Genomic DNA, 25,771 nt, shown 5'->3' with positions numbered 1-25,771 from the left:
ATAAAATCTAGATTGTAAAACAGATTCTGCTTGTAAGTGCTGACATCAAAAATTATATTGGTTTTTAATCAAACAGGAAGCAATTTCCTACATCGGAAATGCATAGCAATTTTTAAATTGCTTAATAACTAAATGATAGGTTGTTGCCAAATTTGGCAAAATGACTTTTTAATAGAAAAAAATTCATCTGACCAAAGTTTTTCCAAAGTACAAGTTTGTTGGAAGCAAAGATAAATAATATGTGATATTAACTTATTGCCTTTTCATAACCAAGGAAAATTATTGAATCACCTAAACCCTGGATAAAGTATTAACAAAATTAAAATGGTTTATAGCCACCGACAGTAGTGGCAGTCTGCTCTTGGCATATTAAAATGTAAAACAGCAATAAAACATAGTATAGTATATAATAGTATATTGTACCTATAGTTTTTCACCTTATAAAACTGATAGCGGCTTTTTAAGTTCTTAAACCGTATCTCATGAAAGCACCAATAATAATTGTGTAATCACAATTGCGAAATTTCAAAAAAGTCTATACGAGTTTCTAGAAGCAACGAGAAACCTCTATTTGTTCGTTAACATTCAGACTCACCTTTGCGAGCTCGTCCGTACTTCATCGGATTTCTAAAACAACAATTCTTGTAAAAAAGTAAACTGTGCTGGCAGTATTGAAGCTCGAGTAAATATTTGAAAGGGACTTGCGACTATTGTTGGAAACAAGTTCTCGGCGATTAAGCTGGTTTTTAATCCCTGTCAACAAATTATTTTCGAGGGCACGTTTATTATTTTTGATGGTAATTAAATCCGAGATTTTTTCCGGTTCCGTTTTTAATTAAATTGCAAGACCCGGCACGCTTTAAGTAGGCAATTTAATCAATTTTGAATATTAACAATAAATTATACGAAAGCTCAAATTTGGCCAGGTTATCAACCTAATTGAATTATTAATAATATTAATTAGCATTATCTATTACGTACAGGCAAGTCAATTTTGCGAAACGCAATTGAGTTTGCGTTAACTGTTAACTGTTAAACCCTATGAACGAGTTTAGATATTACGAGTAGGAGTGGTTCTACGAGTGCCATCGTTGCGTATCTGCTTCTCCAAGCTCGATAAAGCTGATTAAAACTTTATGAATAATGAAAATCTGCATTTAAGTTTGTCTTAAATTTTATTATATCAGACTGTTTTCAATAATTCCTTAGTACTAGTCGAAGGTTGCTAATTTGTTTTGCCGTTAAATGCATTGAAACTTTGTCAGTCATAGAAGAAGTAAATAAGCGTCTTTTTTTACAAGTGTGAACTTTTTACAACCGCATTTCTTTAAGAAATATGTGTAATGAACTTGACGAAAATGTGGCAAAAATGAATAGACTACTTCATCACAAAAATCAAAATTCTTTACGTTTTTCAGTGGCTGTGTTACTCCGAATTGCAATTGACTCAAGCTGCAGATCCTCCCAAACCAATAAAAACATCAAAGCGTTTCCATTTAAGAAAACTTACGACTTAACCCGATTGCCCTTCCACACACATGAAATATCAAATATCCGACCCTTTTCTTTCAAAGTAAAACCGTAGAACAAAGATCGTTTTCATTTAACAAAAGACCAGATCGAGTTTATTAAATTGAATCATGCCAATGTTGCATGAACTTTTCAATGCAGTTATTCCACAAACTCGTCGAAAATGCGATTTTCCAACGTTTCTCGACGAGCTCTTTAAGTATTAAGTATGAAACAAGATTTTTGAACAAATGCTTCGTATAAAAATCACATTTCTGGGTTATGCAACACATAAAGCAATTGGCCACCAAGGTGCACGGTGCGCTTGCGTCTTACACGCGCGATTATGCAATACACAATTACCCAAATTAGTGTCTTTCACTCGAAGAAAAACCTCTAATTGGGCTTTGATACCGAATTAACTTTCGCAAGCCACTAATTAGTTGAAAGACTGCTTCTCCGACTAAATTAACATCATAATGGATTACACACGACCGTAATAATCCTAATGGCGTGATTAAAAATGGATCAGCGATTGACGCAAAACATTTTAATTGTGAGGATAAAGGAACTTTGAACAGCTGCTTGCTGATATTTGACGGAATTAAAAAAGAATTAGGATGTAGGTAGTTTATAAGGTGAAGGGTTGAAGTTTGACCCTTTTCACAAAAAGCAATATCAATTCCGAGAAAAATCAAAATTGCGAGATAAACTTCCGCGAGCATTCTTTCTTGCTTTGGAAATCGGAGTGGAGCGTGACTACTGTTTAATGAAAAAAGTTTTTTCAGTTAATTTACGACTAAAAACTTGAAATATTATCCTTGGTACTCTGTTTAGTTAGAATAATCTGGTTTTACTGCGGGAGACAAAATTAATTTTTCAGTTTTAATATTAGAACAACGGTTGGATCCCATTAACCCTCTTTACAAACCGTTTATTAAAAAGTGTTGGACCTGACATTAATTCAGATGCACAAAACCCACTGAAAATCTTTTAATTTATAATTCCATTACGTAGTTATTACATCTCGAGATGTGACAAAACCTTTTCAGATGCAGAACTTGCATTTCGGATGAATACTTTAATTATTGAAATAATTGAGTAAGTGGGAGTTTTTTTTTTATATTGAATCATTTTAAATTTTTGTTGTGAGAGTGCCAATATGAATTGAGAGTAAAATGTTAAAATGTCTCACATGGATTCAAACAAATATTATATGCTGCAAAGATAGAATACGCGCGCAAATACAGTGCTTAATTTTTGCAATTCTCAAGGCTGAAGATGTTGACAACAAGAAGTAGGGTAGACTGGGTACGGTTGAAACAGAGCTAATATTTCTGGTACCGTTTGGGGTAAGAAAGGGGTGCAAGGTGAAATTTGTTTTTTGGGTTGCATCGCCAGATCACCAGGCTCATTATTTTATCTGAATTGCCCTGTATACAGCATGCGCCAAAACTCGCGCCCCTGAGAAAAATGGTATACGTAGGGTAGGATACCAGGAATATGGAAAAAAGGTTAAAAAAATCTATCTATAAAAATTTCGAAGTTATGAGTTTAAATTTTGCACTTTGACTCTATTTATTTCTGTTGGAAAAATAATTTTCCATTTTTTTGCTACAGGTTATTAGAAGAGGAGACAATAGGGAAACTGTATCCTTTATTTATGCAAGTATAGTTGCTAAAATAAAAAGTCAACATTCTTTTATATTACTCACAGTGTGGTTTCGCGACTACAACAAAAATATAGAGAAACTGGAAGCATATCGATAATGTCGTCCAAGGACTACAAGTGTACAAAAGGATTCTTTGATGATTACGGAGGCTCGTAGGAACCCGCGATCTCATTGTAACTTGCAAACACAGAAGTATTGCACGCCACTGGAACTAGTGTCACAGCTAAAACTTAATCGCATGAGGGAGACAGAACTAAGATGTAAAAGATTGTTCTATGGAAGGACGGTTTTATTGACACACGCACACAGACATGCTAGAGTAGTTTGCTGTGAAGACTAAGTAAATCGACCAGATGAATGGAAATCTGTACTATACTTACATAGAGGAGAGCAAAATTGCACTCTATAATCATAGATGCACTATTCGTGTTTGGAGGCCTCCAGGTAGAAGAGTTGATGACCGATATGTACTCATCTCACGGAGTTACAGTTACGGTATGGGATGAAGTTTTTTTTGGGGGCCGTACGGAACTCTGTATGTGCAAAAGGAATGTGACAGCTCAAACTTATGTTAGAGACATCATAACGGTATTGTGGACACATGTCGCAACGATTTAGAGTTTCATTTTCAATTTTTGGACGACAATGCACATCCACATCGTGCTTGTTATGTGATGGAAAGACCAGAAATTGAGCATTTGTCGCTTCCGGCACGATCGCCGGATCTCAATACGATTGAGCATGCATGAAACATTATTTTATTATCATTCATTATTAATCGTGAAATGGCGGACCACTGTAATGTTTTGTAAAAATAAGAGAAAAAAACAGGTTTAGTTTTAAAATACGGTCCACACATCCCAGTTCAAGTGTACAGGATGCGCCAGAACTCGCGCCCCATAGAAAAATTTCAAGTAAGATAAGATACCAGGAGCGTGGAAAAAATGGTTTTTATTATATTATGTTTATATTATTTTTTGAGATTGACATTTATTTGTGTCTATGTAATGAAACTGATGATCTTGTATATGTTTTTTTTACAATTATTTAGTAAAAGTACAAAAACTTTGCCGATAAAAGCCACAAATAACATTGAACACAGTTACAATTTAGGATACAGCTTCCTTGTTTCCCTTTCTAATAGCCTGTAGCAAGAAAACTTGGAAAATAATTTTTCCAACAGAAATAAATAGAGTCAAAGTGCAAAATTTAAACTCTCGTAACTTCGAAATTTTTATAGATAGAATTTTTTAAACATTTTTTTCATGTTCCTGGTATCTTACTTTACATTTCATTTTTCTCTGGGCGCTAGTTCTTACGCACCCTGTATAACTTGTCGATTATGGTATTTCATTTACAGAAATTGTGTCCCGACACGAAAGCCAAATTCTCATGTTTATTGTTTCAATAAAGCGGTGTTTTTGCGCCATCCATTGTCGCCAATCACAAGATAATTGCTCTGCTTTATAGAGGTTGGCTTTAAAGTGGTAATAAAATAATAAAAGGTTTCAGTAAAACGTTATGATTAATTTTACGCCTTGTCAATTATTTATTTGTAAGCTCTTTTCTGGATAATAATTAATGATGAAAGTTAAAATTGTGTTCTGCTGAATTATTTTCCAATGTAGTAACTTTATGTCGTGTCGTAACTCGACAAGACAATAGTAGGGCATTTGCCAGTCTCTTACTTGAAGAATTTGTAGAGACTTTAGGAACATATTCTCGTCTATATGAGATTTAAATATTTAAAGAAAAGTATTTAGCTGTAGAATATATTATCTGTTTTATTGCTGCGCAAGTCGTAACCGAAAAACTTTACCCAATATCGGCAAGCTTTGTCGACTTATAATATTGGAATATCACTTGTAGGTTTGGATACCGAAATTTTTGTCGGAGTATAATGGTTGTTTTTTTTGCAGATCGTCTCCAAGTCAAGAAATACGTAAAAACAGTTATTCACCATGCTGGTTTTCCTCCTCGTGACTATCCTCTTATCCCATGCTCAAGCTCACGAAGAGATTAGAAGTCCTCACGAACGAACGAATAATTCGTTATTAGTTTCAAAAACGCAATCTAAAAACGACACCTACATTGATGAGCAATTCGATTATCTTGTGCGCGATAAAAGGGATTGGAATGAAGACAACGCTAGTTATATCAATGGAAGTGGTAATATTACGTATTCCGAACAGGAGTTTATTGATAGTCTTTGGGAACTGATCGCGCCTAAGAGCTGGACGTGGATCCTGGTTATTCTTCACACTCTGGTCTTTATTATTGGGATTATTGGGAACATTCTGGTGTGTGTCGCGGTGTACAGGAACCACACGATGCGGACTGTCACTAATTACTTTATCGTGAACTTAGCAGTTGCTGATTTTCTTGTTATTTTGTTCTGTTTGCCACCGTCGGTTGTCTGGGATGTTACGGTCACGTGGTTCTTTGGTATCACCATGTGCAAGATCGTTCTCTATTTCCAGGTGAGTGTTATTAATTTTTTGTACGAATTATGTACATAACTTTTTGAAATCCAAAAGATTTTAACAAAAACACAATAAAAATATTTCTTGCCTTTTTATGAGAAATATCATGTGAGTAACGGAATTTTGATTCAGGGAGAGCTTTGGAAGTTTTCACGTAGATCAGCAACAGGAGTTTTGGAAATTGTGTTTTTCAAATGTGGACATAAAAAATCACAGAAGGTGATATCGCATAATCTCAAAGGTCAAATTGTCTCTGTATTAAACTAATCATGAGATCTCCAAAAAATTTCCTCAGAAAAGTAATGTTTTCAACGTGTGTAAATAAGTGACGGTTGAAATGAACTATTTTAAAGGATTAAAATTACACATGACTTATGTCTATGTATCTTTCTCTGCCGAGGCCAACTTTAAAACAAAATTCCGTTGCTTACGCGTTAGTAATACGTAATATTATCGTATCAACAAGAAATTACTCTCTAGGATTTAGGGATATTCGTGAATAGGTTGCCATAAATTTGATTAGGTTGGTTTTTGGTGACACACAAAAGATATCGTAACTAGTGTCAAAATTTAGGTTAAGTCACCTGTCAGCTTGTAAGGAGATTTCAGTTGACAGCTGACAGCAGGCTGACAGAAAACGTCGACCGTCAACAACAAGGGGTAACCAACCCTAGGCATTCAAAATTACTTCTGAAAATTCTAGTTACAAACAACATGCTAAACGTAATTTTCCTAAAAGTTCAAATCCTAGGTGGTAATTTATTGTTGACAAATCTATAGCAGATAGATTATGTTATAAGGGGTAGAAGTGAACTTTATGTGACGAAGATATTTATTTATTTGTTATTTAGCTGAGCCACCTATATTATCCCGTATAACATATACCATTTTATCCGCAAATCTCTTCAGGTAAATTAAAAATGATGGGTAGGTACATGTACATGTCGCCACTGCTGTTATTTTTCACGATGTTTTTTTGTATGAAAGCGTCAAGCTTCTTGGCTCAAAATTTATCAGTAGGGTTTAGTTGTTAAACCGATTCTTCTTTAACACAGAAATCAAATGTTGCTGACCTATTTCACCTCAAAAAACACAGTTGCGACGTTGCCAAGGTGGCGATAGCTGTGGCACAGGTAATAAAATAAACTTATCCGCATACGTAAAAAATGACATTTTTGTGTCTAAATGAAAATAAATAATAAATAAATCGTCGAGTTACCACAAAAACCAGACAATCCCATTTTCCTCTGATTTGTGATAAGTTTATAAACGAGTTCTCTAAAGGGAACTTCATCAGAAAATTCTGATCAAGAGTGTTGTACTATAATGAAATAAGTTCACAAAAATGTTTAAAGCATGATTGTGACCAAATAATACAACTGCAGAACTGCAGATTTAATGAAGGATTACTGCAAACAACGCATATGGACCATCTGACTTTTGGAGTAACCCGACACAATAGACGTTTGCTCGTGTATAAATTTCATCCGAATGAGTTATAGCCATTATGTGTGTGTCAAATACGACGCATTTTCTACGATCTTTTTTAATACAACACCTTCTACTAGTGACTTTTACTAGTGACTTATAATAAGTCACGAGTGTGATTTATGAGTAGCCTAATGTACATTCCTATAGTTACGTAAATAACAAACGTATTATTTAATGGTCGTAGATAATAGTTTATTATGTAACTAGTGCTATAAAGGCCATTTTGGACATAAGATTTACTAGGCACAAGCAAAGCGTAGCGGAGCAAGTGTTTAATAAAACGAATGCCTAGAGAAGTTTAAACAAATGTTACATACTATGTTTTTTCTACGACCACCACAAAAAAATATTTAAATTAAAAATGAAATTAATGACAGAAAGCTACCTTCAGCTGACTTATTAACTGACTAATACGACAGTTACTATTAACAACGTAACTAATATGCATATTAGTCACGGCTTGTCAAGATGTAAGTATATAAAAGGTCACTTAGCGTCATGGAAACATTTACGATAATCCGTAGGAGTAGAAAAAATAAATTATTCAATTGTTATTTTATATATAAATGAAACTTGTGTGACAGCAACCTTACCTATAAAAAAGTGTTTTCGCTTTTATACAATCTTAAGTAATTAATAAGTTACGCTCAGAATCACATTCCTCTTTTGTCTGCTCTTCTAACAAACGTAATTTGTGATAATTCGGTTAGTAGCTTTGGAAACCGGCCATATTTTCGTCAAAAACAATCGAATCAATTGTCATTCTAATTATTGCACCTACAAGTGAAGTTTATGTAATTGGAGCAGGCTACTGTTTATGTTATGTGGTTAGGAACAACGTTATTTCTTTTATTTTTGCCAATTATCAAAGTGGCTTTCGTGATAATTTTAATAGAGTTGTAAAACTAACATTTCCTTGTGATAGCTAGTGTTACCCCAATTACTAATTGTGTCGACTGTTTATTTTTACTATAGTTTTCAAATGTGAAGTAATTTTGATATGGTTTGTAACCCAATTATTAATAATATATTAGGCATCAAGAACGGTAAAGACATTTTACCGATCAAAGACAATTGTCTGAGATCGGTAAGTCCCTAACATTCGTGATGCATATGACATTTTTAGAGCGATTGATTTTTGTTAGTTTTTTAAAAAAATATTTAAAAAATGTTCTAGAACGCCAAAATACTTTAGCGACGTTTTTGAATGCTTGTCGCGTTAACAACAATAAACAAAATACTTACCGACGAGTTTGATAGCAACGAGTAAATACAACTTACTGTCTTGGAAACAGACGTAGTAAACAATAGAATAGAGTCGATCGCGCAAAAAATTTTGAACGTTTGTACAATGCTGCTACAAGTCAAAAGAACTTTGTAGTTTGCAGAGTTGTAATAGTAATTTATTTTATATGTCCTACAAGTTAAATAATACAGCACGAATAACATGTTTAAGGACGAAGCGACGAAAGAGCCTAGTCTTGAATATCGAAAAAAGTAATTTTCTCTAAGTCTTTGTCACAATAAGCAATTTGTGTAACTGAAAATAGTTGCATAAAATGCAACACTATTTATGCAATACTTTGGTCATCACTGGCCATAGAGTGTCGTTTTTAAATGAGAGATTGTTGCAGTTCAACGTATTTCACCGAAACTAATGCAATTTAAGCTATTTTCGAGCAATTTGGGTATCGCATACGTCAAATGTCTAAAATTTTAACTGACAAATATAAAAAATTCAATTTAAAAAGCGCCCAACAGAAAAAATAGTATAAAAAATGCGTGTTATAACCTCTCATTGTGATACTTGTGTATTTGTAACACAATGAGAGTGTTTGTAACACTTGTTTTTTTAATATACTATTTTTTCTATTTCAGTGTCTCAAAGAGCATTTTGTGTAACTGAAAACAGATGCATAAAATGCAACTTTGTAACACTATTTTTGGCAACATTTTATGCAATACTTTTGCCATCGCCGTTGTAGGTCAACGAAACTAATGCAATTTGAGCTATTTTCAAGCGATTTGGATACCGCATACGTTAAATGTCATCAATATTAACTGTCAAAAGTAATAGTAAATTTTATTTAAAAAGCGATCAATAGAAAATATAATATAAATAGCACGTGTTAAAGTAGATCTAGAATTATTTTAAAACAGAGTCAAGTTCTTTTATTGCTCTCACAGCGGGACGTAAATACACCCTTACCTACCATAAATATGTCAAAATCTAACACCGCAGGTGTATTGAAAAGAGAATTGTTTAAGATACTTTGATGAGGATTAAGCTCGATAACATACCATTTGAGGTTTAACAGAAGTTGATGACACTCATAAAGAGGTTAACTCTGTTTCCGAATATTTCTAGATTTACTTTACAACCCCTCGTGCATTTGTAACACTCGTCACTGGGTGCCTCGTGTCACAAACTACTCGTATCACGATGAAGATGTTTTTAACACCTATTTTTTAACATACATATTTTATACTGATTATTTTATGTGTCATATTGTTGTAAGAAAATTTGTCAAAAAATTTTTTTAGTTTTATTGTATGTACCAAAAATCATGGTTTTGCTTCTGTTTGGTTACACTTACCGATCCATTTACCGGACCCTTAGGTACTTACCGAAACCAATACCGTAACAGCCCATTTTCCGGACTCACAATGTGTCCGATAATCTTAATTTACCGGAGAGTATGAAATAAAGGCTACTTCAATATTTATGAACAGCATTATTAATTATTATTATAGGCTTCAAATATCAGAATTTTTGTTTGTTTTATTACTTCACAGTTTCTACATATTTTCAGTTAAAGTAATAAGCAGGAGGAAAAACTACAGGCCCAGTAATATTAACATCGTCCATGTAGTTATAACTCTCGTTTGAAGGAACTGAAATTTCTAAAATTTAGAAAAAATAGAAAGAGTTTGAAACTTACACTGTGCGACAATCTGCACTAGAATAAAAGAGAACCCAGCCACCACGGATGTACAAATATGTCGCAACATTTTTACTTTTTCAACTTGTCGATGTGACACCCACTAATGTGTTTTGTGAAACCGTGATGTCTGTCTAAATAAAGCATTAAAAATAATTAGTTCAATAAATTTCTACATATGTGACACATATTTTATCATACGATAAAACCCTCTTGCCATTATTCTTCTTAATGATTTATTTGAATGTATTAATCTTTGGTCACGTCTGGTGAAAAATAGCTTGTCACAACAATTTCTATTAAATTCTGTAATCATCGTAGTGTTATTGCACTAATTTTCAATTATACGAATACAGTGCGGTACCCTCTCATGTAATCGTTGTCTCTTTCATCGTTCGCGTTTCAAGCGATTATGATAACCTGTGCGCTTTAAATTTGGCGATTCTGATGATAAATCTTGCTTGATCGTTGGAAATCAAGCGTCATTTATCAGAGTGGAAGCACTTTATGAAAAAAACTCGCTTAATCTGTCTCACTTCATCCTGAATTTGCGAATAAAGTTATACAAATATTTACAATCCTTTCGAGTTGACAAACTTCGAACGTGTCCTTTAAACATGAAAAGTTTCGCATATGTGAGCGTATGAGCCGTTAAGATAGGGTTTTAGTAGTTCAAGTTATAGTACTTATTCCTATGTAGGAATATTGATGAAATTACTTCATTATCCGGGAATATTATTTTTCCACCAGGAAAGAGAAAAAACATTTAACTGGAGAAATAGATAAGAAGTCTGAGCTTGGGAAATTGTCATTTCTTATTCAAGAGCGATTGCGAAATCAGCACCTGGCTATTTTCGCGTCACGACTTTTTTTATTAAGACGACGAGTCCTGAGTGACAATTTGAGTCTTTCACCGTAACTTTACTAATCCGCTTAGAACTGTGTTTTGTTCAAATGAATAGTTGATTAGATTGATCGATAGAGAAAAACTCGACAAATTCCTCGTAAATAAATTTTCTGAAAATAATGAGCAAAAGCAAATCTTTAATATAGTATGGAAAACTTGGAATCAATCAACTCAGTTATTTTAAATACTTCTAACTTCTTTACTTCGTAGGCTTAGAAGTCTGAAGGATCGTTTTTTTTTCAAAAGAGATGTGATTTATGCAAAGCTAAGGATTTGTAAGGATTGGGAGGTGCAAAACTCTGTTTTTTGTCTATTGCAAATCCAATTTCGACTCTTCATAAATTTCTACGAGTGCTGCAGTAGATAACAACTAGATAATATTTTTCAATAAACAGTCGGGAAGTATTATAAAACGAGCGAAATGATATTTCGCTTGGGAATACTAGAACAACTTGAAATGTTTGGTTTTAAATTGCTATGGTTTGATCCTAATAGAAATGGAAAAGGGATTTCGAAACGCTTAAACTATGAAACAGAAGGAACTCTACAGGATCTTTCAGAACTTGCGCCATAAATTTTTAAGTTACAAAAAATGCAAACTAGGAATGCAGTTTTTCTTGCATTAACAAAATTTCGAGACTCAAAGGGGCAGCTCGAGTATTAATGCAAATTAATATCGGTTGCTAGGTTTCAAAGGTAATAACAATCTGCTTAAATAAAGCCTAACAATCGGATTTATTTTGTAATCAATTCGCGAACATCTCTTTTCGCAAAGTCTCGCAACTTTGTTATGCAAGTAGAATTAAATTCTTCGTTTGTATATTTTGGTAACTTATTGTCGCCGGCACTTGACATTTTTCTCTGGAGTGCGAGTCTTGAAAGACCTGTATCCTCGTAATATATTGAAAACTTAATTTATTTTCAAAGACAGTGTTTGAAAGATCTTTACCGATCAATTTAAAATTGTTTTTAAATGATTAAGCAAGTAAGTAAATAAATTCTTACACTTAGCACAGCAAGATGTCAGAGCTCTCAATGAAATGACATGATTCAAATGATAAATACACGTCGTGCCATTTCAATCGCCGCACTGACAAAGTCGCGAACATTTGATTTCTGTGTAAAAGAAAAATATATCTGTAGAACAACTAATCCCTACCAAAAGATTTAGAGCCAAATTGCTCTATTATTCCATGCAGAAAAAACAATTAAAATAGCAATAATGTAAAGCTAACATATTACATATTGGTTTGTATTTTCATGGTATTTTCAAAACAGATCAATTTGTGGATTTGCCTCCCGCATTTCGAACGACATTCACGCCTCATATTTATTTTTCGTGATACTTGATTGTTGTTTGATCATATCCGTACTGTCTTCTTGTTTGTTAAAACAACGATAACAGCCTAGGCCGTTAAAAGCTGTTAATGGAAGTTGTTACTCATGTTGCTATACAAAAGACACACTTAAAAGGCTACTTGCGTTAAGTTTGACAATATTTGAGTTTATTTCACATTACGATTTTGTATAATTTTGATATCCTTTAGTATTACGAAAAGTACTGAACGACACAGCCGATACGCAAACAACTGATTGATAGTAAAATCTTGTCTGTTATAAAAAACGAAGTGATCCAGAAAGACTGAGTCTGTTGGTAACAGATTTGATAGTATTTTTGTTAATAATTTGAAACACTGCAACCGGATACTGTTTTGCTTAACAAATATTTGACGTACAACCCCTCAAGATTGTTGAATTGTGTATTGCAATGGTAACCTTTAAAAATTGGAGTTAGGATTGCCATTAGATTCAGTCACTGTGGATTATTTTGTATATTTGCTAAGGTCTTATGACGGTAAAATAACTATAACGAAGTCCGTACCTTGCCCTTAATTCAGATGATTTATTTTTTAAGAAAAGAGTCTAATCATCATTTCGTAAAGTTCTAGATAAAAATTACACGTCGCGTTTATAAAATAGAAAGCTTTTTATAAAATTGCAAATAATGAATAGGCTGGGAACGCTCGATTATGGTAATCTGTGTAAATGATGATTGCTCAGTCTTTAAGGAATACAAAAAGTTTCGACGAATCAAAAATTCGGTATGTTTGCAGACAACGAGGAGAATAATAATAGATTTTGGTGAAATAGTTAGAATTGATTTTTGCAACCTGATTTGTTGGATATTAATTAAATGTTCTTTGAAGACTAATAAATTCGAGACAGAAAAGTAAATAAGCACTTGGAAAAACAGAACTTTCTTCTTGTCGATTTTATAAATGTGTCTCGTGATTGTTTTGTCTGGTAGTTTATTTCTTATTTTTTTATTTGCATTTATGTATAGAGTTATAAATTCTGCGTGTGGAGAATAATATATAGAGAATCGATTATGACATATCACCGAGTTTAATTAATGAAATTTATTAATTAACGTTATAAATTGCGCAAAACGAAACGAAATTTGCTTGCCTCCCTAATTGTTGCTCCAAACAATTAAATTATTCTATGGAGTAATATATTAATTATCTCCAAATTATTTTGACACTCCTAAACCGAGTCAAAAATAATTTCATCACTCATTTAACTAACCCTGAGTTATTCTTGTTGAAATTAAATAATTCGTGTTTATTCAACTTCATAATTAAAATTTCCTTTTTTAGAAAAGAAATACAAAGGCTGACGAGTTATTGATTCAGTACCGAGTTTCTTAAAAAAAATCAGGTATAAATTATTACTAGGCGAGTTTGATAAATAATGTATCAGTGCTTGTGCTCAGTTAAGTGTATAGAATCCGATACAATTCATTAAACTTTGTTTATTTTTTCCTTCACTTCCTGCTAATTCATCTGATTTTTGCTCCCACAAAGAAAGTCATTGCGTGCTCGACTCGAATGTAAATATTCGACAGACGATACAATATGTTGGGTAGCTAACATTTATGGATGTGGTCATCGATCAAAAGTTGAATAAAGTTGTAAAATGGTGACACGACGACATTGTTGACATTCGTAACATTGAATGAAAGAGTCGAAATAATGGGGAAAATGATTGATCGGGAGTTACAATCATTTTCACGGATCAGGGTCAACAAAAAAGGGTGGAAAATGCAATTACCGGAACGCTAAAATAATTGTTTGACCGTTATTTAATATATTTACATTATTTGCGATCAAAATTTTTGCTCAAACTTTAACAACAGTCTTAAAATATATAAAAATCGAATTTTCAAACATCTCGTTATAAACAAGTTTAAGTGTATTTATATCTAGCAAAATAGACATGATTGCGCGTTTCGCGTTTCCAAAAAGATTTCGTGTTCCACCACAAAAGAACGCAATAAAATATATCACTTGTGTAGTTCCTATTGTTAGGTGGAAATAAAAAAATCAACCGAAAGAAATTTATGTGTGCATCCTTATTTCGTTAGCATTTTCCCTTTTTCTTTCCTCGGCTTTATCTTTAAAAAAACAGACACACTTCACACCTTTCAACACAAGAACAATCCTCAAATGTGGAGTTCATATTTTTGCATTTCAGTGTTTAACATCAAGCCACCAAATAAAATCTTTGTAGACAAAACATTAAGTTGGGGCAGACGCATTCGTCTAAAAGGAAACTGTCATAAGCGTAAAAAAATCACGAAAAAACTCAACACAGAAACTGTTTTGATAAAGAAATATTATTATGCACGCACTTGCATACACGTGCAGTGCGTTAAAGCTTTATCCTAAAATGCTTCTGGTTGTCAAGAAAATCGACCTATTCTGACTAGTTAAACTAAGATCTATTTTATAAAATGGTAAAAAAATTTGCTTTTCGAAGATGTCTAATTTAAAATTGGTTCAATTAAAGTTTTCCAAAGTCTAATTTAGATTTTTATTAAGTTCTTGAGATCTTTTCACTGAAACAAAAACAATCAAATGTCCCACAAGTAGCTTAGTCGTGAGATATCGTCGATTTTTCTCGGTTTCGAGCAAAATTCAGGCGGGGATTTGAGCTAATCGAGCAATGTCTTAAAATTAAATGTCCAAAAAGTTTGAATTCGGTTTTTGTTTAAACTATGGCGCTGATCAATTTCGAATTTGCTTTATTCAACAGAAAATCATACGCAAAACTAAGAGGCCAGTATTTCATAAAGTAGATAATAATACGAGTACTTATTTTTATTAGCTTTTTGCTTCTTTTATACAATGAATACAAAAAGTCTTTCGATCAAGCAACATTTTTTTGTTCTAATTTGCGTTTTTAAGAAGACTATTAACGAATTCATTTAGGTGCGTTAACAGCTTTCTAGCATGCGTTAACAGTTTTAATGTTGGGGACAACGCCGTTGAAAATAAATTGCTTATTAACTTATTAATTTCTTGAATTTTTGGTGGCGAATATAAAAAACCTTGAGAATTCATTTCCAGATTACATCCAATGGTGGACATTAGTTTGAGTTGCATTCTTTAACGGCCTCATGAATAACACTGCTAAATTTAAACATTTTCAAATTTTTGCTTGTATTGATGCCTTCTGTAACTTGTATCTTAATGTGCTGACATAATACAGACCATCGCAACATAGTTCTCAAGTAATACGTTCACTTAATAGAAGGAATTTTGCATTATATTCATGGTATGGTGCAATTTCAATTCATCTTAAATTTTTGGCAAAAAATATAGAATTAAAATATTTAATACACAATTTCTCGGAGCATCTATTATTTTGCGCACTGAAAATACAATAATGATAATGATTTATTATTTTGTATAAGAAACGAAAGTGCTGATATAAAACCTATTTGTTTAAACAAATATAATCAAAATTTATTTTCCCGGCGCATCCACCATTACTATACTAAAAACAGAATGTTACGTAACGTAAATAATGTTTACAATTTTGAAAGTTGACGGAAGGTATAGCTTTGTTATGAATTTTAAAATATAAATACATTCTTAGCAAACAAATTAGATAAGGTTCTAGAATTAGGGTAATATTCTGAATATGTAACTCACTGCTCTACGAATTCTCTCTTTCATGCAATTTTAATACGGAAAATACTAGAATAAATATTTAGTTATTTCAAAGAGTTGGAGACTAGTGTAATATTGAGACCCTTCCTATATTTTCTTTCCCCCTTATGTAAGCACGCAACCCACACGTTTCAAGATTAATTAACGAAATAATTCATCCGGCATACAATCCCTAGTTCACAGAAAAGTTGAAATGAAAGAGCGTTTTGGAGAGAAACGAACCGAGGAAGTCCCGGAAAGTCGAGCTAGTTTCCTCATCTTAATTGGATATTATTCAGTGGCGGTAATTGTGTGATACTAATAAATTGTGTGAGCGTTTCCAGCTTTTCATATTGCAATAAGTGACGCTGCGATTCAACTTTGTTGGGGATGGACTTGCTTTGGCTTAATTTAACATTGGACTCAAGTGGGACTAATTGGATTGTTTTAGGCAGAATATTATTCATTTCAATAAGTCGTAATTAGTGTCGGTGTCGTTATCTGTGTTGAAAGACGTCTTACCTCTAATGTGTTTTAACAAGAGATTAAACAAACTTTAACTCTAATGCCGTAAATAATTCAAAAAGGAAAGCTTTCGCACAAAATCCGGTTTAAATCCAGTCTAGTTACTTCATTAATTGAAACAGAGTTTAAGAAGAGATGTTTATAAGAAGCTTTACACCTATGAATAAAACTTCCAGATAGGGTCAAAATGTCAAACAGATTGCTAATAGGACTGAAATTAATGTTTATGATTAAATTCCGCGTATGTTACTTGGTCAATCACTCAATCGTCAAAGCCACATCAAGCGGTTTGGTATTCAATACTGACATATAGGTACATGTATTAATAGGAATTGTGGCCACGGATAATAATTTAAATATTATGCCATAACTGTGTTAAAAACAGAGTAGCCGTTGCGAATTGTAATGCAGAATTTTTAAGTTTATTCTAAGAAATATTTATAATGTGTAAAAATGTGGAGTCTTAGTTTGTTACATCTTTTTGAGAAACCTTGTTTTGATTAATTATTCACAAGAAACGGTCCTCCAAAATTATTGAGAATTTTTGTGCCATATAGCAGAATTTATTGCTAATATCAAGCTCTAGTTTTTGGAAATTATGAGACTACTCTAACATTATTTCAAATTTCTTATTTCTTAAACTAATAATCAAACTAAATAGTTTCTATAACTAATTACGAGTAATTAATGAAAAACATAAAAAAAATATTTTAAATTGCCTTGTGAGTCGTTTGTATTTTCTTAACAACTACTAGTACCAAAAAAAATTTTCAACCTTCCTATGGATTGCCATTTGTCAATTCTTCCATTTCCAATTTTCCACCTCCACCTTAAAGACTATGTTCTAATATTTACATAAACCTAGCCTCTGAAAGCGAGAAAAATGCGAGAGCTACCTGTTACTATCAATAAAAACCACACGGTGCCTGCCTTCTTTACAATCCCTGGATCATAAAATGTAGATTTCTCCATAAAGCACTCTCTCCCTCAAAGCTCAAGTTAAGTACATATCGATGAATGGCTAACTAAATATAGCCAAGGTAATCGATGCAAATCAATTGAACAATCAGGCTATAACAGGAGTGTGTTTGACGTTTCAATTCTCTATATTCATAAGGAAAATTTCATGAAGCTTCCTTGAATTAACATCTCCCAATTAAAATGCTAACCGGGAGTTGCCTTTTTTTATGGTGCTTTTTTAATTAAATTTGTGCATTCAAATGTGCAGTGCAACTCTAAATAACGTCCAAGTTAATTCGACCTTCCTCGTTGGAGTTTGTTTAGCACAAAATGTTATTGCTAGATTTCGTTCGAGGTAAGGGATGTTTGGGGCTTGCTAAATTTGATCAAAGACAAAGTTTTCTGTGTTACCAAAATATGCATTGTTGGTGAATAGGGTAATGAAACGGCACTTCTGACGTTTTGGATATCTTTTTCGCTACTCCGAGATGACAAATTTACTTTACGAAATACAAGTTCTCTGGCTTATTAGGAGTGGCATAATTGGCCAATTTATTAATATCACCGCTATTAGGGTGGCTTAAAACGATTTGATAAGAGATATAAGAATCCATTACTTTTTTAACGAGAATAAACTCATTATCAATTTTTGTACTGCTTTTCGGGAGAATAATTTGCATCTGTAATTTGCAAGACGTGTTTCGACACACATGAATAACATTTAATCGAACTGTAAGAAAATATCGTGTTGCTTTTCAATATTTCTTACGTTTGTAGAGAGATGAAATGCAACTAATGTATAAATGTCAGCATTCAATTGAACAGAAGGGATGTAAGGGGCAACAGGTGGATTAAATTTAAAATGAAGTTCGTCTCAGTTTCTGTATTAAGTGTAATCAAAGGAGAAACGAAATAAAATAAATTTCTACAAAGTATTAAATGGAATCGTGACTGTGTTACCAAATTATCTGACATGTCCAATGACCCAAAAGCTATAAATTGCGCTTGTCTTTTTGTTAAAATCTGGTTTATTGTCTATGAGGCCGTAAACAGTGACAGGTGAGTAATATTTTTGTGAAATAAATTAGTTTTCTAAATCTACTGTTAAAATATTTATGTTGGTTGCATCGAGAATTTGGCCAGGCTCATTATACCTCGTGAATCACCCTGTATTTGTTGCTTAATAGCAGTGCTTACAATTCGTTGATCACAAAAAATTGAGGTCAAGTTTGTCCTAGAAATTGTTTAGCTTTTCAAACAAAACTCATTAGCCTATTTTACATACTGTATAGAAAAATTCTGATAGTTTTAGATTCAACAAAAATGGTTATTTAATTATGAACACAAGTGTTTTGACAATTAACTCTACAAGTTCTCCGAGCTGTTGAAAATGTTTTTCTTATAGTCTTTATGTCCTAAAACCCACAATAAAGCGTCGAGAAAGTTTTGAAACGAGGTTACGACGAAATTCTGTAGAGACTTAATGTCGCCTGTTCAGTTCTTAACTCATGAAATCATCAAGGCATACTTAACGTAAAATAGCAAGCGACAAGTGTTTTGAGAAGACCCGTTTGGTCAGTCCTGGAAAGTGCAGAAGTCTATTTCGGGCTGTAAAAATACAAAGTCATGTTATGTATTATTTATGAAAACCTCATATCTCCAACGTGTAAAAGCACAATGTCAGCTTTTGCTCTTAAGATATTAAAGGTGCTAACGGAGAAAAGAATGAGAAGTGAGACGCAAGTCATGTATGAATTATTAAACGATCATCGCAGGATATGAGGTTGGCTTAGTGTGGTTTGTGAGTTAGTTTTTTGCCTGCTTGTGAAAATAATTTATAACATTACCAAAAATTTTAAATTAAATGTCTCTGTTTTCCAAACAGGTTAGTTACCTCAGCAATAAAAGTCACAATGGTGGAGGGGCCCGGAAAAATGTGCATTTCCACGTACAATAGCTGTACAACTCGACTTAATGACGCAAGCACTTCAGTCTTGTTTTGTAAATACTTTCAAAGAGGACTAACATTCTCAAGAAAGCGCTAATTAATCTATACATAGGTACTTGTAGTTTCGTTCTTTACAAAACACCAATCGAGTTCCAATTCGGACTTATAACGTCCATTCCCTTGTAATGTAATTTAGAGATATCAAAAGGAAATTGAAACTGTCGCGTTTCTGTTATTCATGATTCTAAAGCGATATTCCCAACTGTATCAATCAACGTAAAAAAACTCGAGTTTTCGGGTTGCTATTTCAAACTAATGACATCCAATGGCTTCCAACCTCGATTAAACTTACTAAAGTGTGAAACTCGCAACGACTAATCGGTCCGGAATGAATAATTCAAGAAATTTTTTCACCTCGGTTAACCGAAATAGAAAAATCTCAAGTGCTGAATGCGAAAAGTTTTTTACAATTAGATTAAGACGATTCTGTAAGTTGCCAGTTTGGGATGCAAAAACTCGGACTAAAAATAGTTTTCTTTAATGTTTCGCTACTTTACATTATTGAGCGTGAATGGCTGTTCGAGTTTCTTTTAACTCTGTTGTGATACAATCGATAGGCGTAACGCTCGAAAAGGCACCGACAAATTGGACATTAGTTCTGGTGTTTCCTAATAGGGTTGTTAGAGGTGAGCCAATTTGTTATTTGTCGCATTTTCAAAACTTTGGCTCATTTTGAAATTATAAAGACGCGGCGCTAGCGATCCGAAAAAATGTTAAAACTTATTTATAGAATTTTTTATACTATGCGACAGGAAAAACATCAAAAGAATAATGTTTCTCAAGTGGGCAGCAAAGAACACACTTGAAAAATTGTGTGTCGCAAAAAAATTTAGAGATTCATAACGTATTTTTATTCACAAGTGACAAAGAAAACTACAAATTTTCATTGTATGGAAACATGATGTAATGCATGTAACATGTAATGAACCTTTTATAGAGTTTACCATGAAACGAAGCGTTTTCGCTTTTTTTTAATTCAAGTTAGTCAAAAAAGTGTTTTTGACATAAAATGCAGGTATTATTTATTATTTAATTTATTTGAAATCTTAGACGAAACATTCGCTTGTCCATTGATCGTTTAGCAAATTCTCAAATTCATAAACGAAATAATTTAATATTCACTGCTTTCGTCTTTTATTGCAAAAAAATATGTTTTCAATATTCTTAATATTAAATTCCTCAATTCCTTAAGATTTCAGAGGAATAACAACTTTTGTTTGATTATCTATAAGTATTTATATGGGTAAAAATTTTGCTTTGTAATGAAAATGTAATCAATTTAAAGAAACCAGTTCTTTTCATTTAAAAGAGTGTTTTAATTATGTTGCCGCTATTTTTGATTACATTTAAACTGTATTATTTATTTATTGAAAAATTAATCTTGAAAAAACGATTTTGCACTTCCGATCGTTTCACTTGGGATGACTCTTTTAATAAACTGGAATGGAAACGCAAAAAGTAATTAAGGATTCTTGTTGATTGCAACAGACTGAAACCGGCGTGTTAATTGTCCTATTCATTACTAACTAACTACAAATGGTAGCCATTACGGCAGTATCGATTTTTATTAGACCCATTTTATTGCCCTTTCTGTTTTAAAGTGTCTCCACGCTAAACTTTTTTAATGAATATAAAATTAACTAAGCAACAGAACACTGCAAATTCTAAATGAATATGTTTCCCAGCGATCGGCGGTTTTATTAAATTTCAACTTAAAGCAAACTCGCGAACTTTGTGAGAGGATGATTTTAGCAGTCTCACATGTTCAGATTGTTGGCTGTTTATCAACCAATTCAATATAAATGCTTGTGTGAGAAGCGTCGACGTACTTGTCTCCCATTTCCCTAATTATCAATCAAGTATTCGGAGTCTTTTTTCACAAAGAATAATTCCGAGCAATTTGCCAGTGACATCCTTACCCGTCTGAGCTAGACAAATTGACACACTTCGGTGAGTTTTTGTCATAAGTTCAGATAGCTGGGCGTGAGTGGATCCATCATAGAAAATCTTATTCCATTATCAGTTTTTTTCTGTTAACATGAGGTGTGATAAATTTCATCCACCCGATTTTTGAAATAATTCAGTCGAAATGTTTGTGTGCTTTAATTAAAATACTTGAGAGAATTTTTACTGGCGTTGAGTAAACCACGAGATTATTGAAATCGATTCGTTCTTCAACTCTCGTTTTAATTTCTCGCTTTTAACGGAAATTACGAGAAGTGTCTGAACACCTTTCAGTTCTCATACAAATTGATTTTTCCAACACAAAGTCGTACGCCAATTAGCTGTTCCCAAATTATGATTAATTGTCTCAACTCGTTTTGTAATTTTTAAAGAAATTTCAGAATCTTTCATTAATAAAAATGTCTGTTTACATTTTTCAGCTCGTTTAATTTTAAAATTTCAGGTATTCCATCCTGGACGTGTTAATTTTATTAATGAAAAAATTTCAATACATGTACGTCAAATATTGTTAAAAGTTTTCTAAACAAAAGCTCTTTTAACTTCCTAATTGTTAAGAATCTGTGCTTTTTGAAAGGGCTCGATCCGTGAATACACAAAGTTTACTTTTCAAATAAAATGAAAGCAACTGTAAGGGTAGTCTTATTCTTATTAATTAAAAATAATTACACGGGAAGTTTCCTTGCTGGTAGATTAGAATTTGTATGGAGATTACAATTTTAAGCAAATGCATGTGCTTTTGTCATCAGTGCGTGAGCTTTTTTTAATTAAAGAGATTACTGATTCAGTTTCAAATCTTGCCAACCGAACAAAATTAAACTTTTTCATCACACTTCGCAATTTGGTGACCCATTATAAATTAAATAATGACGTGCAGTCAAAAAACTATTGAAAACTCTTGCGAAGGAGTGCACAAAAGAAAACATTTTATAACTTGTCTATTTCATGCAGATGTTGTGATAGGAACAGAAACGGCTTCATTTGACTTAATTTTTGTCGACTTTCAAGACTAAATTTAAAAGTTTTTTACTAACTTTTTAAATTTTGCACTAATTAATTTTGACTCGACTAAAGCCATTTTTGTTTAAATGTTGCAGTGCAAAACCTTTTGGTCGGCACCGTGCTGATGCACTTTCCTTGCTAATCAACGTAATTAATTAGCTCTTAAACGATCTCCTGACTAAAAATGCGCTGTTAGAAATTAAATTTTAAGACGAAAGAAGTGACGTTAATAGAAGGTTCTTTCCAGGATTTTAACTAATTTGCATTTTTATTGCAGAGTGTATCCGTGACGGTGTCGGTATTAACATTGACTTTCATATCAATCGATCGCTGGTACGCCATCTGCTTTCCTTTGAAGTTCAAATCTACAACTGGAAGAGCCAAAACTGCGATCGGAATTATCTGGATTGTGGCTTTGGCCTGTGGTGAGTAATTTTTTCTTTTCTGTGTTTTTTTGTGATGAGTCGATCCTTTCGAGTTGTATATATTATCAGAAAAATGTGAGCGGAAATTGAATTTGATTTAATCTAGTGAAAGATTTTAATGGAAAGTTCTAAAGGATGGAGCTTTTATATGTGAAAAGTGGCCGCTTGGAACCAAACCAATCGGAACAGTGAGATTTTTAGAGAAACTTTATTACAGTTAAACGCAAACACTAAAATTTCAATGCAATTTCCTTAAAAATTAAATAAACTGAAAAAGTCCAATTGTAAACTTCAATGTTTCTCCAATTTCTTCCTAAACAAATTAAATAAGCGAAAATATTATGTTTCTCGGGATCGCTCCGCGACTGCATCTCGTCGTTGCAATTGTAAACTCGCTTTTTTTTCTCGCGACTAGACAAGATAAACAAGAAAACAAGCGACATTTCAAGACAAAAAAAACACTCAATCGTAAGATAAAAAAGACAACAGGTAATCCTTTCCCTTCGTTTAAGATCCAAGCTACCCACAAAGGACTTCATCCAATCTTTTCTTTTTCTCAAATCAATTTAATATAATTGGCTTAATTTCGCTTCGCTTCCATTAATTCAGAGATACGAATAAGATTCAAAGAGAAAACGAGAAAAATGCAGTTCGGGGTCGCACCGCAAGTCATGGCGACTAAGCAAATAAAGGGACATCTTTTCACGAGAAAAAATCCGATAAGTGCCCATTTTTACGAAAAGAAAATGAAATTTTAGAGAAATGTGACGACGGTGATTTATAGCAAGTCGATCCAACAGAGGCAAATAACACATGAAGGGTGTTAGCGTAAAGAAATGGCTGTCAAGGGAGAGAAAATGTAAGGTTGCCGGTTTATCAAGAATGGGAAAGAATGAATCACCAAAAATGATCGGAAAATGCAAAATATTTATTAACTTCAAAAAAGGAAAAATGAAAAGCCTTTATTACACATATTTCACCCACAAAACCATAAGTTCCATCCCATTCAAATTTATTACTTCTTATTAATTAATAGTAGTCTTTGTTTTTCTATATAGATTTTATTTTGCGACAAAATCCATTCCAAATGCAAGCTGTGTTACTTTCAAATAGACGGTCTGCAACCAAGTCAGTCAACCACAAATTCGCTCTCTAAGAAAATTAAATAATAACCGAAATTGAAGTGGTATTTTTGTTATTTTCTCTCTCACAGAACTCGGTAAACACAAAACGAGTCAAAAATGAGTGTTTCTCGTAAGATAATGAAAATATTTCTGCCAACAAAAAGAGAATTGTTATGTTAATATTTAATCAGGCCACATCAAGCATTTCGCTTAATCGCAAATTTCAACACCGGTGCAAATCTGGAGTTCTAGAGAAGCTAACCGGGAATTGAATGTTTATTTAATGCTTCAAAGGTGGATTACTAATACCCAACTATTTTGGAAAAATTGTATTGAGAATTTTCGGCTTGGGGTTTATGAATATTCAAAAGCACTCAGATTGCTTTACCCAAATAAATTGATAAATTGCGTTCCCTCTGAATTAGGCGAAATGTTACATCCAATTATACCTGTGTCGGAATAAATCGATGAAAATTTAACGAAAAAACTTTTCTAATTTTAGTTGAAACAAAATATCGTGGCTGAGAGCCACAATAAGATTCTCAGGCTTTGTTAATCACAATAACGACATGTGTTAAATCTAGTTTGCAAACAACGTGAAATGCAGTTTGTATCAGATATTGCATTAGGATAAGGATTTATTACCTCCGGCGGCTTCAACGTAAACCACTATTAATAGTTATCTCAACAACACAATGATTTGATAGCAGTTTTTTTTGTTTAAAAATATTGCATTCAAATATGAAATTCCTAAAGTGTAAAACTCCAAAATTCATTTCACTTTTAAAAAATAATAAATACGCACTGAAGTAGTAGAAATTCCTCTTCATGTGTATTTTATTGCACATAATACATATTTAGTACAAGTATGTAATAGTACATTACAAGCGAGGTGGTAAATATGGCATTACCCCGAGTGCTTATGTATAAAACACAAGGGGTAATGCCATTACCACCGAGGGTTGTATGCTATTTTATTCACAATCACATTATTTTCAATCAATAATTTGAGTAAAATAAAATTCTAACAAAGTTAAGGTCCAAACGTGGTAGGCCATCCAAATGGCGTTTTGATTTTCGACATTTCAGAAATGTCAAAGAAAATATTGAAATAATGGGTAGTATGAATAAAATGTAGCAAAAGCTTTTACTATAATTTTGTCTCTTTCTTTCTCATAAAATCTAAATTACGTCTATCTTTTACTATTACAAGTAGAAGCATTTACTTAACTTTATTCATACGGCCCAATGTGTGAATCTGATTTAAAATCGTCGAAATGAAACAATATATTCCTCGGAAGTAAGAGACACTGCTACCAAAGCAACGAAATAAATACTAATTTAGCGAAATATTATGCGTAACTTTTAAGAAAAAATTCCCGGTATTTTTGTAATTTTAAGGTTTTCTGTCCTGCATATTACCACTCAAGAGAAGTAATATTATTACTCCTCATAAAATTTAATGATATGTTTCCCACCCTTTAAAAGGTTAGTAATCAGCATATTACATTAATGATTGTGAATAAAATAAATAAAACTTTAATACGGAGTTATTATTACTTATTATTATGTTCATGGCAACCATTTGTACATAAAGTTTGTTTTTTTTAATGGAAATTAAAAAGTTAAAATTTTGGTGAAAAAATTTACTCGTATTAATTAACTTATTTAAAATAAATACTGTTGTGGTTGTTTTAAGATTTAGGTATACCAGGATAATTATGGTCCATTGAATTTAAGAAAAAAATTATTCTGTAAAAGAA

General features: G+C 32.7%; 1 protein-coding gene and 1 long non-coding RNA gene across 10 annotated transcripts in view; one reads left to right on the top strand and one right to left on the bottom strand.

Annotated features, from left to right (window-relative positions):
- The window catches only part of LOC123011864 (orexin receptor type 2-like), a 51,123-nt gene that overhangs the window by 9,714 nt on the left and 15,638 nt on the right, over window positions 1-25,771 (top strand). For 8 of the 9 annotated variants that reach the window (XM_044409555.1, XM_044409548.1, XM_044409550.1 and 5 more), the window contains 2 exons: window positions 5,102-5,662; window positions 22,737-22,884. In XM_044409555.1, coding sequence (XP_044265490.1) covers window positions 5,144-5,662; window positions 22,737-22,884 — 667 coding nt within the window. In that variant the 5' untranslated portion in view covers window positions 5,102-5,143. Of the gene's footprint in view, window positions 1-3,595; window positions 3,678-5,101; window positions 5,663-22,736; window positions 22,885-25,771 lie in introns of those variants that run through there. The other variant, XM_044409554.1, reaches the window with a different exon arrangement.
- LOC123011866 lies at window positions 9,908-10,222 on the bottom strand. The gene is made up of 2 exons (XR_006413166.1): window positions 10,099-10,222; window positions 9,908-10,051 (listed from the first exon to the last, which is right to left on the bottom strand). It is a non-coding gene; the product is annotated as an uncharacterized LOC123011866 (long non-coding RNA).

This window comes from Tribolium madens, unplaced genomic scaffold, assembly GCF_015345945.1.
Source record: "Tribolium madens isolate multiple individuals breed KSU strain unplaced genomic scaffold, Tmad_KSU_1.1 Scaffold_91;HRSCAF=231;Tcas5.2_LG7, whole genome shotgun sequence".
Lineage (NCBI taxonomy): Eukaryota > Metazoa > Arthropoda > Insecta > Coleoptera > Tenebrionidae > Tribolium > Tribolium madens.
The sequence above is the reverse complement of the archived record's forward strand: the minus strand, read 5'-3'. Positions and strand labels throughout refer to the sequence as shown.